The 15,708-nt window shown below is 48.4% G+C and overlaps 1 protein-coding gene across 1 annotated transcript in view; it reads right to left on the bottom strand.

Moving 5' to 3' along the window:
• Window positions 1–5,565: 5,565 nt before the first annotated feature.
• Window positions 5,566–15,708, bottom strand: part of Gfod2 (glucose-fructose oxidoreductase domain containing 2) — a 31,965-nt gene continuing 21,822 nt past the window's right edge. The window contains exons 3-4 of the mRNA XM_051168759.1: window positions 5,975–6,875; window positions 5,566–5,939 (exon numbers count right to left, since the gene is read on the bottom strand). Of these exons, the coding sequence (XP_051024716.1) occupies window positions 5,977–6,875 (899 nt within the window). The 3' untranslated portion in view covers window positions 5,566–5,939; window positions 5,975–5,976. The remainder of the gene's footprint in view (window positions 5,940–5,974; window positions 6,876–15,708) is intronic.

The following is a 15,708-nucleotide window of genomic DNA, read 5'->3' on the forward strand; positions in this document are numbered from 1 at the left end:
AGCAGAAATGTCTCCAAGGCAGCTGCCATCACCAAAGCCCACCCAAGCACAAGTGACAGCTCACAAAGCTGGGAACCTGGAGCACACTGCACAGCCTGCAGGTAGCCAAACAGGTGGGAGAGGGCCCTTTCCAGGTGCCTCAGTTGGTCTTTTCCAGGCAGCTTGGCTGGACTCTGCTTTGCCCAGGCCCCAAGCCTGAACTTGAGTCTTCTATACAGCTCAGCTTCCCTCTGTCTGAGAGACAACACTCAGCTTTTATTGCTTACTATGGCAGGGAGGTGCCTAGTCAATCTGGTCAGTTTCAGTGACTGCCTGAACCTATTTTGAGTTGTTTGCCTTCCTGTTTGAAGAGCTTCCTGCAGAATGAAATGCCTCATCTCTGAGGAAACTGTTAACACAACAGAGGTAGGAGGTAGGCATGGTGCCCAGCCCTGTGTAGTCTCTTTTGGTAAGAGGTGAATTAAGAGGTGAGGGAGAGGAACTGAGGCAGAGGAAAGAGGAGTATTAGGAACGAGCTTTTGATCTTATTGATGGTCTCTTGAAGAAGGGCTTACATTTGTCCTGACTTCTAGAGGATCAAACTTGGGATCTCCCTCTGAGGTGGCAAAATTCATTTGTCTGTCCCAAGATTGGCAATTTTACAAAGTTTAGTACTAACCAGGTGTGGTGGTACATACCTGTGGCAGGTGAGATGGACTTAGGCCTTGCTTTGTCCTTGTATTGGGGAGGTAGAGGCAGGTAGACAGAGTTAAAAGGCCAGCTTCGTTTGCATAGTGAATTCAAGGCCAGGGTATACTACATGTGACCCTATCTTTAAAAAAAGAAGGGCTAGAGAGATGGCTCAGAGGTTAAGAGCAGTGGCTGCTCTTCCAAAGGTCCTGAGTTCAATTCCCAGCAGCCACATGGCGGCTCACAAACATCTATGATGAGAGCTGGTGTCCTGTTCTGGTGTGCAGAACATGCAGGCAGAACACTGTATAAATAATAAATAAATCTTTAAAAAAAAAAAAAAAAAAAGGAAAACGAAGTTCCTAAAATCTGTAGAAAAAATTTAAAAAGGGAAGGGAGCCAGGCTTGGTGATACAGACCTTTAATCCTAGGACTCAGAGGCAGGGACAAGCAAATCTCTGAGTTTGAGGCTCTCCTGGTCTACAAGAGTGAATTCCAGGAGTCAGGGCCAAAAAGAAAAGAAAAAGGGCTGGAGAGATGGCTCTGGTTAAAAGCACTTGTTAGGATGGCAGTGGTGGCCCACACCTTTAAACCCAGCACTCAGGAGGCCAGGGCAGGTAGATCTCTGAGTTCAAGGCCAGCCTGGTCTACAAAGCAAGTCTAGGACAGCCAAGGCTACACAGAGAGACACTGTCTCAAAACAAAATTAGAAAAACAATGAAAGAAAAAAAGCACTTGCTGATCTTGCAGAGGACTCAGGTTCAACTCCCAAAACTTATACGTTACCACATTCCCATCCCAGTGGATCTAACACTCTCTTTTGGCCTATGCCTGCACGAGGCACATGCTGTTGTGTACAGACATACATGCAGGCAAAACACTCATGCACATAAATACTTTGTCATAGAGCAGCCACAGATGATCCCTGGAGATGTGTGGTGACAGTGAATGCTTTTTTGGAGCTCTCAGGCTCCCTCTTTGGATGACTGCTGCCTCTGGCCCCAGAAAGAGCTCTCCAGAAAGAGCGGATGAGTGAGGGATGCTGTGGAGACAAGGCTCCAGGTCCTCCCACATGTCCTTCAAACACTTCCACATGGTGTTTTCCACATTAAATGCATCTCTTCCAGTGTCAAGCTGAGATCCTGACCAGAGAATCTGCTCTCTCAGTTGAGAGGGTCAGCATCTGTGTCTGGCCCTCAGACATCCCCTGGCGGGACCCTGAAATGTTCCCCCTGCCTATGGTGTCTGATCTCGGAGAATCACGCAGTAATCCTGCTGCACATAGAGTACCTGCACTCTTGATGATGTCACTGTCCCTCTAACATCTTGCTTTTCTTACCTCAATTGCTTTGAAACTTCTCAATGGCGTCCTGTAACTCCTTGATTAACCAAGCCTTTTGGGGGGCTTTTCATTTTGCTCATGGGGTTTTCCCTAAGACGTCTTTGTTCCTTCATCCTTCTATCTGGCTGGAACATACATAACCTTGGTACACACCACTCCAACACACACACACACACACACACACACACGTTCATGCACTCATACACACACCTTTTTGTTGCTGTCACTATGAGTTGTATACCGTGATTAGACTGTGGACCCCTAGATCACATATCATTGGGTCACACCTACCTAATGGAGGGCTTCCATCAAAGGCCTCAAGACAAGGAGCCCAAGTAGAGGAAGACACAGAGGTGACAGGTATGAATCAGAACAGCCTCAGCCATTTCAAGGCCACCACTACCTCACAGAGGGCCAGCATGATCATGGGGGATAGGGATGAAGTGGGCACGCAGGTGACAACAGGACGGGCATGGCTCACTTTCCTAGCATCGTTTCCAGGCTGCTCCCTCCACTGGATGCTTTCTGACCCATAGGAAGGTTGCCAACAAGCCATACCGTCAGGACATTTCTTCCTCCATCTGCCTACAGCAATGATTCCATTACCCCAGGTGATACTGTCCACGGAGGCCAGGCAGACAGAGTCTTGCTCACAGAGATGATCTGATCACTGGTGACTCGGGGTCTTCACAGCTAAATTACTGTTTTATGGCTGAGGGAGCAGATGCCTGCAAAGATACAGCTTTGTAGCAAACCCAGGGTCCTGTCTTGCCTGGAGTTCTGCTGGTGGGTCTCTGTGAGTTCGAGGGCAGCCTGGCCTACAAAGAGAGTTTCAGGACAGACAGGGCTATTACACAGAGAAACCCTGTCTCAAAAAGCAAAACAAAACAAAAAGCTAAGTGGTTGGAAGGAGTTAAGCCCTAGTGTAGAATAAAATACATTGTCTTTATGCTAAGAGCCGTATCTTAGTTATTTTACAAAATAGTACCAAAAGAATCACCTTGTCCTTTCTGCATAGCTGCTCTGTAAACATGCTTGTTTTCAAAAATTGAGAAAAATAAGTTTTTGCTATAAGTCTGTAATAAAGCAGACTGAAATGCCCAAAGGTAACACTGTACACCCAGCCAATAGAAAGCGCGTGAGACAATGGATCGGGGTCTGACCACTTTTGAGGATTAGCTTGAGTTAGATCATCAGCAATATAATAAAGTTAAGGCCTCCATCTCTCCAAGTGTGGACTGGCAGTGCCGGGGAGTTTGCTTTTCCTACAGCCTGACAGTGTGGAGAGGTTGCTTATGAAGTGAAGAATGAGAGGTGAAGGCTGCCAGGAAGGCAGGCAGCAGATGTCGTGTCTGACTGAGTACAAAGCCTAGGTGTGCTTGTAGGTTGAAGACTTAACAGGCATTTTGGAAGTTCTCATCTGGCTGGGCTATCAGAGGCGAGAGCTAAGTCAGAAACTTTAACCTGAACGGATAGTCTTGGGAGCATCTGCTGCCTTCTCCCAGAAGAGGGCGCTGCAGGACAAGTCTGGAACTAGTTTGGCTCACCTCGCTTCATTCCCAGAGACAGCCCTCATGCTAGAAAGATGGAAAGATGCCAAGGGTCTGGATCTAGACTCAGACAGGCACCCTCAAAGCCCCCGTGCCCACTCACCCCCTGCTCCAGCACTGGGAGCCTATTTCTGAACACAAAGTTCCCTAAAACCCACGCACTACTCTGGGCCAGCAAAACGTTCCTTCACAGGCACATCTTTGGTCTTCACGGCCATTCTCAACTTAGGTGGGACCCTGGCATCTTAGTAAAGAACACAAGGGCAGCTGGAGCTGAGCGGGGAGGTCTAGGGAGAGGGGCAGTCTTGTTAGCTTCCTTCCTGGCAGTGGGCACTGTGCAGTGCCTTCCTAGTTCAGGTCACACTGAACCCTGCTGCAGAAGGGTCTGAGAGAAGATTCCCAAGTGCTGCTGCAGTAAGGGTGGTTTAGGGTCCGGAGCTGGAGTCCTGACCAAGTGACTTTGCCTCTCTGTGACCCCTGGTCTAAATAACGGGCATGGCTCTTATCTTATTTTGAGGCATGTTCTTGCTATGTAGCGATGGCTGACCTGGAATTCTCTATGTAGGCCAGGCTGGCTTTGATTGCAGTAATCCTCCTGCTTCTGCCTCCCCAGTGCTAGGGTTTCAGTGGGCAGCACCGTGCTCAGCTCTACCAGGCATATCAACAGTACCTTTCAGAAGTTGGAGATTAAATGAGATAATCTGCACAAAGAGCTTTACTCTGGGGAACCAGCACAGCAAGAGCACTCCAACCTGCTGAGCGTGGTGGCGCACACCTTTAATCCCAGCACTCAGCCGGCAGAGGCAAGCAGACCTCTGTGAGTTCAAGGCTAGCCTGGTCTACAAATAAAATCCAGGACAGCCCAGGCTACAACAGAAAAACAAAACAAAACAAAAAACATTCCAACCTTAGTTTACCTCACAGAGATAATGTCTGAAATAAAGGGCACCGCAGGGAAATAGGCCTGATGATTGCTACAAGTGGTGCCAAGAGGAAGAGGAAGGCCTCCCAGGCCTTTTTGGCAAGGCGCCCAAGATGAGGAGGAAAACTGAAGCGAGAACAGAGTTCACTGAGGCTCACAATCCAGTAGATTGGCAAAGGAAACAAAGGGGCAGACTCGTCCCTTCTTCAAGACCCCACCCAGCTCTGACCTGTCCCTGACTAGCCAGCTGACTCAGGTACTGCTGGTTAGACCAGCTCTGGAGGGTGGCCCAGGCCCCTTCCTCCTTACGCTCCTCCCCTAAGGGCTCTCCGGGAGTCAAACATGGCTTCAGGAACAGAAGCCTGGGGCTGGAGACCGCTCTGCAGCTAAAACTGCTACCTGCTCTTGCAGAGGATCCAGGGTCAGTTCCCTCCACCTACATCAGGTAGCTCATAGCTTCCTGCTCCAGGAAACCTGATGCCATCTCTTGGCCTCTTTAGGGACCTGCATTCAGGTGCACGTGCACACACACGTGCACACACACAAATAAGAAATCTTACCAAAAAAAAAAAAAAAAACAACTTTTAAGATGTCTAGCGCCCGTGCACGCGCGTGCGCGCACACACACACACAATCTTATAAACAAACAAAAAAATATTTCATGACATCCAGCCTAGGTGTTTGTGGCCTGTCTCTCAGACTGGCAGGTTTGACAGCAGCGGCTGAGGATGTTTGGAGAACTTCTTGGACTCAGCCATTACCTCAGAGCTGCTGTATAGCCCACGAGGAAAGGAGAGAAACAACTGATCTACACCAACAAACAAGCCTTCCATTATTAAAGAAGCCCAACCCCAAACAAACGACCACACACCATGATGTCACATTTTTTCTGACTTATTTACTGACATTTCTCAGATGTTCTACAGTCCCCCTTTGTCTCCTCTCTGCCAAGTCAGGGGCCCTCCTCCCTAGAGTATATATAACACAGAAATCGCCTTTTCTGGAGGAAGGGCCTGCCTGGGGGCTGGGAGGGTCTGAGCACATGGAGGGTGGGGGAGGATGCCTATGGGATGACCTGTTGCCCTCTCCCTCCCAAGGCGCCCTGGTCCAAGACAGCTTGCCATCTCCCCTTAGAACACAACCAGGCTGGTTCCTTATTGGGCTTTTTCATCCTGTCAGACCACAAATCAGGCTCAACAGCCCACAGATTCTTTCCCTGGCCCTACTCTCTGGAAGCACCACAAGGGGCCAGGTGACAGCCCTGTCCTGCACACACTGCTAGCCTAAGACATGGCAGCAGGAGCAGTTGCTGCCTTGTAAGTCTGAGGAGTCAATGATGGACAGATGGGCTTTTTCCTTGGCCACCTTCAGTTGGTTCCCAGGCCTGGCCCAAGCTGATTTATTGAACAAACACTGTCTCTGCTATAGCCAACCTCAGCTCCCAGTCCCCTCCCTGGTCCCTCTGGTCCCCGGGAGGAACCTCATGCGCAGGCTCACAGGTTGTTCCGCTGAAGTGCTTCACACAGGTTCTGGTTGGCATCTGGCTCCTCTGTCAGCATCTCCACAGTCTCCCACTCCCCAGATCGGCTGGATCTTTTAATGGCATCCACCACACTCTGCATATACAGTCCATCCTCAAATGAGGCAGCCATAGAGACAGGGGTGCGGTCCCAGGTACGGCGGTCACCCTGTCCCTGGAAGGACTGGCGCAAGGCCTGCACCATATAGACCATACCTTTCAAGTAAAGCAGTGGGACATCCTGGGGCCCCTGCTCAGGCAGCCCTGCACCCACAGCCAGCGAGTCTCTCACCAGCAGCTCTTCCTGTGCGGCAGAGTTCTTCTGCCCATAGAGGTCAGCCCCCCGGGCAACAAGGCGCCCTGCTGAGCCCACCACCATGACCTCATGCACGAAGGCACCTGGCATGTTGAAGTTGAGTGTCACGGTGCTGCACACTCCCCCACCCATAAGCATCTGGAAAAAACAGAAGTCGTCACTGGTGACATGCCGGATGCCACGGATGGTGGCATTCTGCCTCACAAAGGTCTTGAGTAGCCCATGCACCTTCTCGGCTTTCCGGCCAGTCAAGTGGGTCAACAGGTCCACAATATAGGTACCCATGGTGTGCAGGCCCCCACCACCCATAAGCTCATCACATATCCAGCCATAGCTGGGGCTGAGCAGGCTCCCAGAATAGATGCGGGCATCGCAGATCATCACCGCACCCACGTAGTGCTCTGCGATCAGTTGTTTCATGCGCACAAAAGCAGGCAAGAAGCGCAGGACATTCCCCACCAGGCTCATCAGCTGTGGGTAGTAGCGAGATGCTGTGAGCATCCGGAAGGCATCCACTGATGTTGCTGCCTTCTCACATACCACGTTCTTCCCGATTCCTATGAATAAAAGACAAGGGGAAATCTTCAAAGTTCCTTGTATGGGGAAAAACTTTTGTTGCTTTCTGTTTTTTGTTTTTCGAGACAGGGTTTCTCTGTGTAGCCTTGGTTGTCCTGGACTCGCTCTGTAGACCAGGCTGGCCTCAAATTCACAGCGATCCACCTGCCTCTGCCTCCGGGTGCTGGGATTAAAAGTGTGGGCCACCACAACCAAATTGTATTTCTCAAGCCTGACAGGTGGGACATGCTTGTCATCTCAGTATTTGGGGTGGAGGTGGGGGTGTGGAGGCAGAAGACCCGGAGTTGGAGGCCAGCCTGATGATATAACATTCAGTTTACACACACACACACACACACACACACACACACACACACACACACACACACACACACACACACACGAATGTCTCTTATAGAAACAGGTTATCTGAGCCGGGCGCTGTGGCACACACCTTTAATCCCAGCACTCAGGGAGGCAGAGGCAGGCAGATTACAGTGAGTTCGAGGCCAGCCTGGTCTACAAAGCAAGTCCAGGACAACCAAGGCTACACAGAGAAATCCTGTCTCGAAAAACCAAAAAAAACAAAAAACCAAACCACACCAAACAAACAAACAAAAGAAACAGGTGATCTGGAACAGAAGGAGGAGACTTAGAAATACTGCAAAGGTCTCAGTGACTGGAGGAGTAAGTCCTTTTGTTGGAGCGGTGGTGGGTACTCCCGAATGGCCAGGACTGAGAGAGGGTTCACAGGGGAGTTACTGGGGATTAATGGAGCAGGGACAAAGGATATGCAGAGAGGGGGTGTGGCATATGCCAAGACTTTAAGACAGGGAAGGGCCAAGAATTAGAATTGCTAAAGTCCTGGGTGCACGTCAGCCAGGACAGAGCCAGAGATGTTATGTGGTACTTAAGGCGATATGGGAAAGTAGACGGACAATAGGCATCACTCACTCACAAGATGGTCAAGAAGGAAGTGAGCTCCAAAAAGGGGCTTTGGAGATCTCTCTCCCCAAATCACCGGAGACACTTCATACATGCCACTTTCCAAAAGATCTGGTGTCTGTGTGGCGTATGCAAGTGTGTATGTTTGTATGTGCACATGTGTATGTGAAGATGGTCCTATCATGTATGCACATGGAGGCCAGAGGCCAAAGTCAGTGTCTTCTAACACTTTCCACCTTTGTGTGTGTGGTTTTTGTTGTTGTTGTTGGGTTTTTTGTTTGTTTGAGAAATAATCTCTGTATGTAGTCACAGCTGGCCCGAACCTTATTATACAGACTAGGTTGGCCTCAAACTCCGAGAGATCCTCCTGCCTCTGCCTCCTGAGTGTTGAGAGTAAAGGTATGTACCACCATACCAGACCACTTTTTATTTTTTGAGACAGTCTCTCACTGAACCTCTCACTGAGGCTGGCCAGCAAGCCTCCAGCTCCACTTCCCCAGCTCTGGGATTTCTGGCATATGCTGCTATGCCCTGCGTTATGTGGGTCTGGGGATCCCAGCTCAGGCCCTCTGGCAAGCATTTCCCCAGTCCCTCAAATCCCACTTTCAATACATCCTGTGGACTTAAGTCTTCAAGCTGCACCCAGAATTTAAGCAGGTCTAATTTTCCTTATCCAGGTTATCATTGTTTGTTTTGCCTGGATTATAACAGTCATTTCTTAGAAGACGAGAGACAGCATCAGGAGTTCAAGGCCAGACTCAGCTACATAGCTAGTGAGGCAGTATCTTAGAAACAAGAACAGCACCCCACTCCCCAGCGTCACTTAATTGGTCTGTGCTTCCGCTCCAGCACCCAGCAGTTTTCCCACGGAACTGCAGCCAGGGTGGTTCTGTTCAAACTTGTCATTGTTTGCATCCTGTCATTCTCTAAACGTCCCCTACTCTCAGTGCTACTGGGAAGGGCAACCTGTGGAAGGATGCAAGACCACTGGCAGCTGTGCCTCAGAGCGGGATCTTTAGTTCCTCTTTGTTTCCCTGCTGCCTAAAGCACACAGCTCTGCTCCTCAGCAGGCTGGGGTGGCTCACTCCTGCAATCATGGCAACTGGGGGTTGAACAGGAAGATGGTGAGCTTGAGGCCAGCCGAGGCTACACAGTGAGGGCCTGTTTCTAACAGACACACAGAACGGTCTTGTTTCACCACACGCTCTTTGCCTTACGGTTCTACTTCACAAAGGTCCAGAGATGACACAGCCACTACCATGGCTAAAAGGCTAAAACCTCAAGCAAAGCAAACCTTTCCCTTGGAACTCAGAGATCCCTCTACCCGCTGCCTCCAGAGTGCTGGGGTTATGCTGTGACACTACACCAGGCAAGCCTTGCCTTGCCTTTCCTTTCCTTTGTATATCCCAAATATGTTGTTTCACAGAAGGAAATCTAACACAAAACTTGAGATGGTTCGGATAATGTCTCTTAAAAAAAAAAAACACCTTCCAATGGATTTGTATCTCCTTCTGAATAAACGCCAACATCCTGGCATGGCACCATACGCCTCGAATTCCAGCAGTTGGGAGGCAGGGACAGGAGGGCTGTGAGTAGGAGGCCAGCCTTAACTACACCAGAAGACCTTGTTTCAAAGAGAATAGGGGCTGGTGAGATGACTCAGTGGGGGCTTGGGAAAGAGCTTGCTGTGCAAATCTGGTGAATTCAGCACAATCTCCAGATTCTACAGTAGAAAGGACTGACTCCACAAAGTTGTCTGCTGAGCCTCTCACCATCTATACTGTGCCAGAGGCACATCTGCTTACACACACACACACACACACACACACACCCTAAATACACATATCCAATACTAATAAAGTTTCAAAGTAACAACTTGGCTGGCCTATAAATTCAATTCCAGCCTGGAAAATTAGAACGATCCAGTCTCACAGTAAGAAGCAGAAGAGGACCAGAGGTGCAGCCCAGCTCTCACCCAATACACACAAGGCCCTAAGGTCAATCCCCAGGCAGCGAGAAAACCATAAAGTCCTGTTAGTGGTCTACTGATAGGAACTTGGCTGCCCAAATTTTCCGTTAGCTCTTTTTCCCTACCATGGCCCCACCTCTGCTCACCCTGTCCTGGCTGCTGATTGGAGATGGGGCAGCTGTGTCCAGAGCCTGGTGCTCAGGGGGAGGCCGTGATTATATAGCACCAAAGAGCTGACGGGTAGAATTGGACACCATCATAGTCATAGGAGTCTTGAGAGGGACTACCTGAAGTTTCTGGTTCGGATGGAAGACCGTCTTGAACAGTGTGCCCCATCCAGACCAACCTCCTCGCTTTACAGGTACTGCCTGGTTGGGTGGGTAGCCTCCAAGCCTTGGCGCCCCTCTCTTGGGCTGCCGTGTATCTCCTCTGTGGGTGAGCACATCTGCAAGAGCCTGGTGCTCATTCCTTTGCTGTCCTGAATGCGTCTCTGAGTGGCTTCAGGTGAGACAAAGGCTGGGGTGCAGGTGACTTCTGGGGGTTCACTACAGGGCTCAGCCTGTCCTGATGGATGGGTTCTGTTCCCACAGGCCCAGCATAGGCATCTTTCACCACAAACACTGGCTACCACTGATTACAAATTGTAGCATTTGTGTGACTCTTAGGGGCTGAGTTACAGGAAGCCCTTAGCATGTGTCCTTCCTCTCCTGTGATGATGGTAAAAGTGAGCCACTTGCAGTTGTGCCGAGCCAGGTGCCTGGCCTGTGTTAGTTACCTCAGTTAATTCAGTCACCTTCCCTGTGAGGTGAATTGACTTATGTTGCTGAGGGGGAAAAATAAAATAAAAAGTAAAACTCAGAGAGGTAGACCAGAGCTGCATGAAGTGAGAAAAAATTTGATAACAGAAATTTCTGGCCCCAGTGCTTAAGTTAACCACTAATGTTAGCACTTTCTGGCTGTTTGGCTGGCTGACTGGAGGCCCATCTATCATGGGAGACATCTGTCTTTTTTGTTTTTTCTAGACAGGGTTTCTCTGTGTAGCCTTGGCTGTCCTGGACTCCTTTTGTAGACCAGGCTGGCCTCGAACTCACATCGATCGACCTGCCTCTGCCTCCCAAGTGCTGGGATTAAAGGAGTGCGCCACCAGACCCAGCTCTACATCTGTTATTTTTATAGTTTTCTTTTCTTTTTTTTTTTTTTTTTTTTTTTTTTTGGTTTTTCGAGACAGGGTATCCCTGCGTAGCAGCCCTTGCTGTCCTAGACTCGCTTTGTAGACCAGACTGGACTTGAACTCACAGCAATCCGCCTGCCTCTGCCTCTCGAGTGCTGGGATTAATGGCATGTGCCACCACGCCTGGCCACATTTGCCATTTCTGCATGAGGGACAGGAGAACCACAATAGTAGGGTGACTGCCATTTGGCTGCCCAGTGAGCTATAATTAGGTTCTTAGACCCAGAGGACGGCAGTTCTGGCTGCCGAGCAGCTTCTGGTTATATTAACACACCGCTCAGCTTGTGACAGACACTAAGGGGTGGGAAAGCAAGGTGACGGCACGGAAGTGTGGAGAGAAAGCCCCATTTTCAGCATGCCCAGTAGAAGAGCTTTTAAACAAAGGACCCAGGGTCTTATCAGCACGGAAATAACAAGTATTCAGACCTAATCGGGCCCCTGCAGTCTAACCATGCAAACTTCAACTTTCATTAGACTTGGGTTGTCTTAAAATACATACTTATATAAGTTTATTCAGCTTCCCTGTCCGGAAGTAAGAGAGACACTGCTGAATGAAAACTGCTACTTGCTTCCTGGCAGCAAGAGATAGGGTCGCTGAGGGCTTTCTAAACTCTGTAGTGCTGGGTTGAACCCAGGGCCTCAGCATACTAAGCACGTACTCTACCACTGAGCTTTACCCCAGTCCCCTGAGGACTTCTTAGCTCAGGTTTTCGGGGGGGTGGAGGGAACATGTTTTAAGCTGCCAGCCTCTCTTTAGCTACAGCTCCCGTAACAAGGCCCACAGGAGCTTCCCTAGTCCTCCTCAGTAACACACCATAGGAAGTGGGTTCATAGGCTGGGCTCAGGACAACTGCATTCTATCTCTATTGAGAGGTCTGGGAAGCAAGACTCATACAGGGTAGACAGGGAGCTCAAGAGGGGCACCACTTTCATGTCTTATAGTATGTTTAATAATGTCCAAGGAGATACACTAACAAAATTTTTCATTATTATTGTATGTGTTTGCACATGTAAACATATTATGTGTATGTGGGTGCATGTGCCTTGGTGCATGTGTTAGAAGCTACAGGACAACTGAGGAGCTTGTTCTGTCCCTTCACCTTTATGTGGGTTCCAGAGATTGAACTGGGGTTGCCAAGCTTGCATGGCAAGCACCGTCACCCACTGAGCCATCGCAGTGGCTCCCATTTTCTTTTTATAATTAAGAAGGTTTAATGGAGCTGGAGATCGATGGCCCAGAGGTTAAGAGCACCTGGGTTCAGTTCTCAGCACCTGCACAGTGGCTCCCAGCCATCTGGAACTCCAGGGGACCCAAAGCCCTCTTCTGGCCTCCTCAGACACTAGGCATGCATCTGGTGCTCGTACACATACTCATGCCTATGAAATAAAAGTTAAAAAAAGGACTGGAGAGATGGCTCAGAGGTTAAGAGCACTGTCTGCTCTTCCAGAGGTCCTGAGTTCAATTCCCAGCACCCACATGGTGGTTCACAACCATCTATAATGTGATATGACACCCTCTTCTGGCCTGCAGCTGTCCATGCAGATAGAGCACTGTATACATAAAAATACTACCCTGCTTGTTTTGAGTTTTTGAGACAAGGCCTCTCTATGTAGTCCTGGCTGTCTTGAAACTATGTAGACCAGGCTAACTTAAACTCACAGACATTTGCCTACCTCTGCTTCCTGAGTGCTGGGATTGAACGTGTGGCACCACACCTGGCCTTACTACTAGAAACGGGAGTTTGACAATCAGCAGAGCTGGCTCTCCCTCTTGCCTACAGCCTTTCTTCATTCTTTCCCAGTTACAGGTCCACATTAGCTCTCTGGCCACAGCAAAATGGACTACATGGGTGCAAAGTGTAAATGTCTTATTTACTCAGAATGTCAGGTCCTAGGCCAAGCATTGGGAAAACACATTTGAGTTGTGGGCTTAACTGGAAGACTTACACTTCAGGGGTTCAGATGACCATATAATAAAAGGTAGAAAGCAGAAATCTGGTCTGAGCTTGGCGTGGTGGCACACGCCTTTAATCCCAGCACTCGGGAGGCAGAGGCAGGCGGATCGATGCGAGTTCGAGGCCAGCCTGGTCTACAAAGCGAGTCCAGGACAGCTGAGGCTACATAGAGAAACCCTGTCTCAAAAAACCAAAAAAAAAAAAAAAAAAAAAAAAAGAAATCTGGTCTGGCCTGAGTTCAGGGAGGCTTCTGAAGAAAGTGAAGTTCTTGAGATTAAATTATCTACGTCAGCCTGCTTGGACAGCAATCGTTTGTTATCATAATAGCCATGAGAAAAGAATTAGTAAACCTAATGTGTGTGTGTAAAAAATATATAAACATATATATTTAATTTTAATTATTTTTATAAACTTTATTATTTAACAAAAAAAAAACCTTTTAAATAAAACACACCAAAATTAACCAGAGCCAAAATCAATATAGCTCAGTGAATTTCTGACTTCACTCTGAATTTTACAGTTTCACTACAGAATATATTTTTATGCACTTAACCATCACCAAATATGAAAACTCCTTAGAATTAGAACTAGAAGAACAATTAGCTTCTATCTTCTTTTATAACTCAGCCCGGAGAGCTGGCTCAGAGGGTGTCTGCTGCACATGTGTAAGGACCTGAGCTCAGATTCCCAGCACCCATGTAAAAACCGGGTGCAGTGGCATGTACAAATAACCTCAGGGCTTAGGGTTAGGAGAGGGAAGACAGATAGACATATCCCAGGGGCTTACTGGTTGGCCAATGTAGCTGAAATGGCCAACTCTACACTGTATCTCAAAAAAAATTTTTTTTAATTACACACACAGAGAGAGCGAGAGCGAGAGAGAGAGAGAAAGAGCGCTAAAGAGCTGATTCAGTGGTTCAGAGTACCTACTACTCTTCAAGTCCCAGCACCCATGTTGGGCAGCTCATAGCTGCCTGTAACTGCAGCTCCAGAGGATCTGATGGGCTTCCTCCTTGGGTACATGCATTCACATGTACTCCCCTTCCCACACAATTTGAAATAAAATTACCCAATATCAACCTCTGGCCTCTATGTGTATTATGAAGGGGTACATGCTTTCCCACACACAGTGTGCACATATGCACACCACAAACACAAAATACTCTTAACGAGAAGGCAATGTAACTATTCCTATAGCCAAAGAATTAGAAAATAATGAAGTTCCTGTACCAACATTCCTAGGCCTCAGTTCTATTTTCTTTTTCTTCTGATTGGGGGAGCAGGGGCTGAACCCAAAGCTTTGTGTGCACTAGCTCTACCACTGAGCTACACCTCTATGTCCAGAGGAAAACCTTGAGGAGTCAGTTCACTCCCTCCCCATGTGGGTTCCAGTTACTACACTCAGGTTGTCAGCCTTGGCAGCAACTTTCCACATCATGTCATCTCACTGCCGCCCCCCTTTTTTCAGAACACGATCTTTCATGTATCCCACGTTGCCCTTGAACTCATGGAGCCAAAATGATTCTGATCCTCTGGCCCTCCTGTCCCACCTCCTAATGCTGGGACTACAGCTATACACCACCACACTTAGTCTTCCGTGGTTCTCAAGACTGAACTCTGGTTCTCAAATATGCTAAGCAAACACCCTACCAATCGAATTACATCCCCAGCCCTTCAATTTCTTTTTTTTTTTTTTTTTTTTTTTTTTTGGTTTTTCGAGACAGGGTTTCTCTGTGTAGCCTTGGCCATCCTGGATTCACTTTGTAGACCAGGCTGGCCTCGAACTCACAGCAATCCGCCTGCCTCTGCCTCCCGAGTGCTGGGATTGAAGGTGTGCGCCACCACACCTGGCTTTTACTTCAACTTCTTTAAATGACAACCAAGACATGACTATGGGTGTGTGACCCTTCATGCACAATGTGTACCTAGAAAGCTTTTCCAGACACAGCGTGGGGCCCACTCTAGGGAGGCAGTAAGTCTGAGGTGCTTGAGAAATTAGTTCTATCCCAGGGAACATCACTTCTTTGGTGGTGCTGTGTGGGGACCCCTCAGTGCAGGGGGTGGGGTGACACTGGGTAAGTTCTGTGGGAGCACACAGCAGGTGCTGGACTAGACACTGCTCAGGGCACCCGCAGGCCGCACTGTTCTGTTTATTGCTGCAAAGGCCAGAGGATACAGTTCTATTAGCTGGCACGAGACGGAAGTCTGATGAAAATATCCATCTGTGTCACATGTATCCTTATTCCTGCAAGTCTCTGTCCATGGTGTGTGTCTCACAATCCTGTTTTAAACTTTATATCTTTTATATGTTTACCATATTCTATCACAACCCAAGAAACATGCTTAGTTAAATGGAAGCTTCAGGTAATTACGAAAACTTCTCACATGCTCCAGGTCTAAAGGAAATGAGCTAAAATTAGACTATTCCAACAGCCACTGACCAAGAGACTGTCTTGTCTTCTTCCAATTCTACAAAGACTGCAGCTATACAGCTTAGAATCTTAATTAAATGAAAGTAACATAAAGAAAAAGAGTTGAGAGAGACAGATCTAATGATAGAAAAGAAAAGAAGAAAGCCAGGCGCAGTGGCACACGTCTGTAATCCCAGCACTTGGGAGGCAGAGGCAGGAAGATCTCTGTGAGTTCAAGGCCAGCCTAGTCTACAAAGCAAGTCCAGGATAGCCAAGGCTACACAGAGAAACCCTGTCTCAAAAAACAAAACAAAACAAAACAAA

The sequence above is a fragment of the Acomys russatus genome, chromosome 26, assembly GCF_903995435.1.
Source record: "Acomys russatus chromosome 26, mAcoRus1.1, whole genome shotgun sequence".
NCBI classification, from domain to species: Eukaryota; Metazoa; Chordata; class Mammalia; order Rodentia; family Muridae; genus Acomys; species Acomys russatus.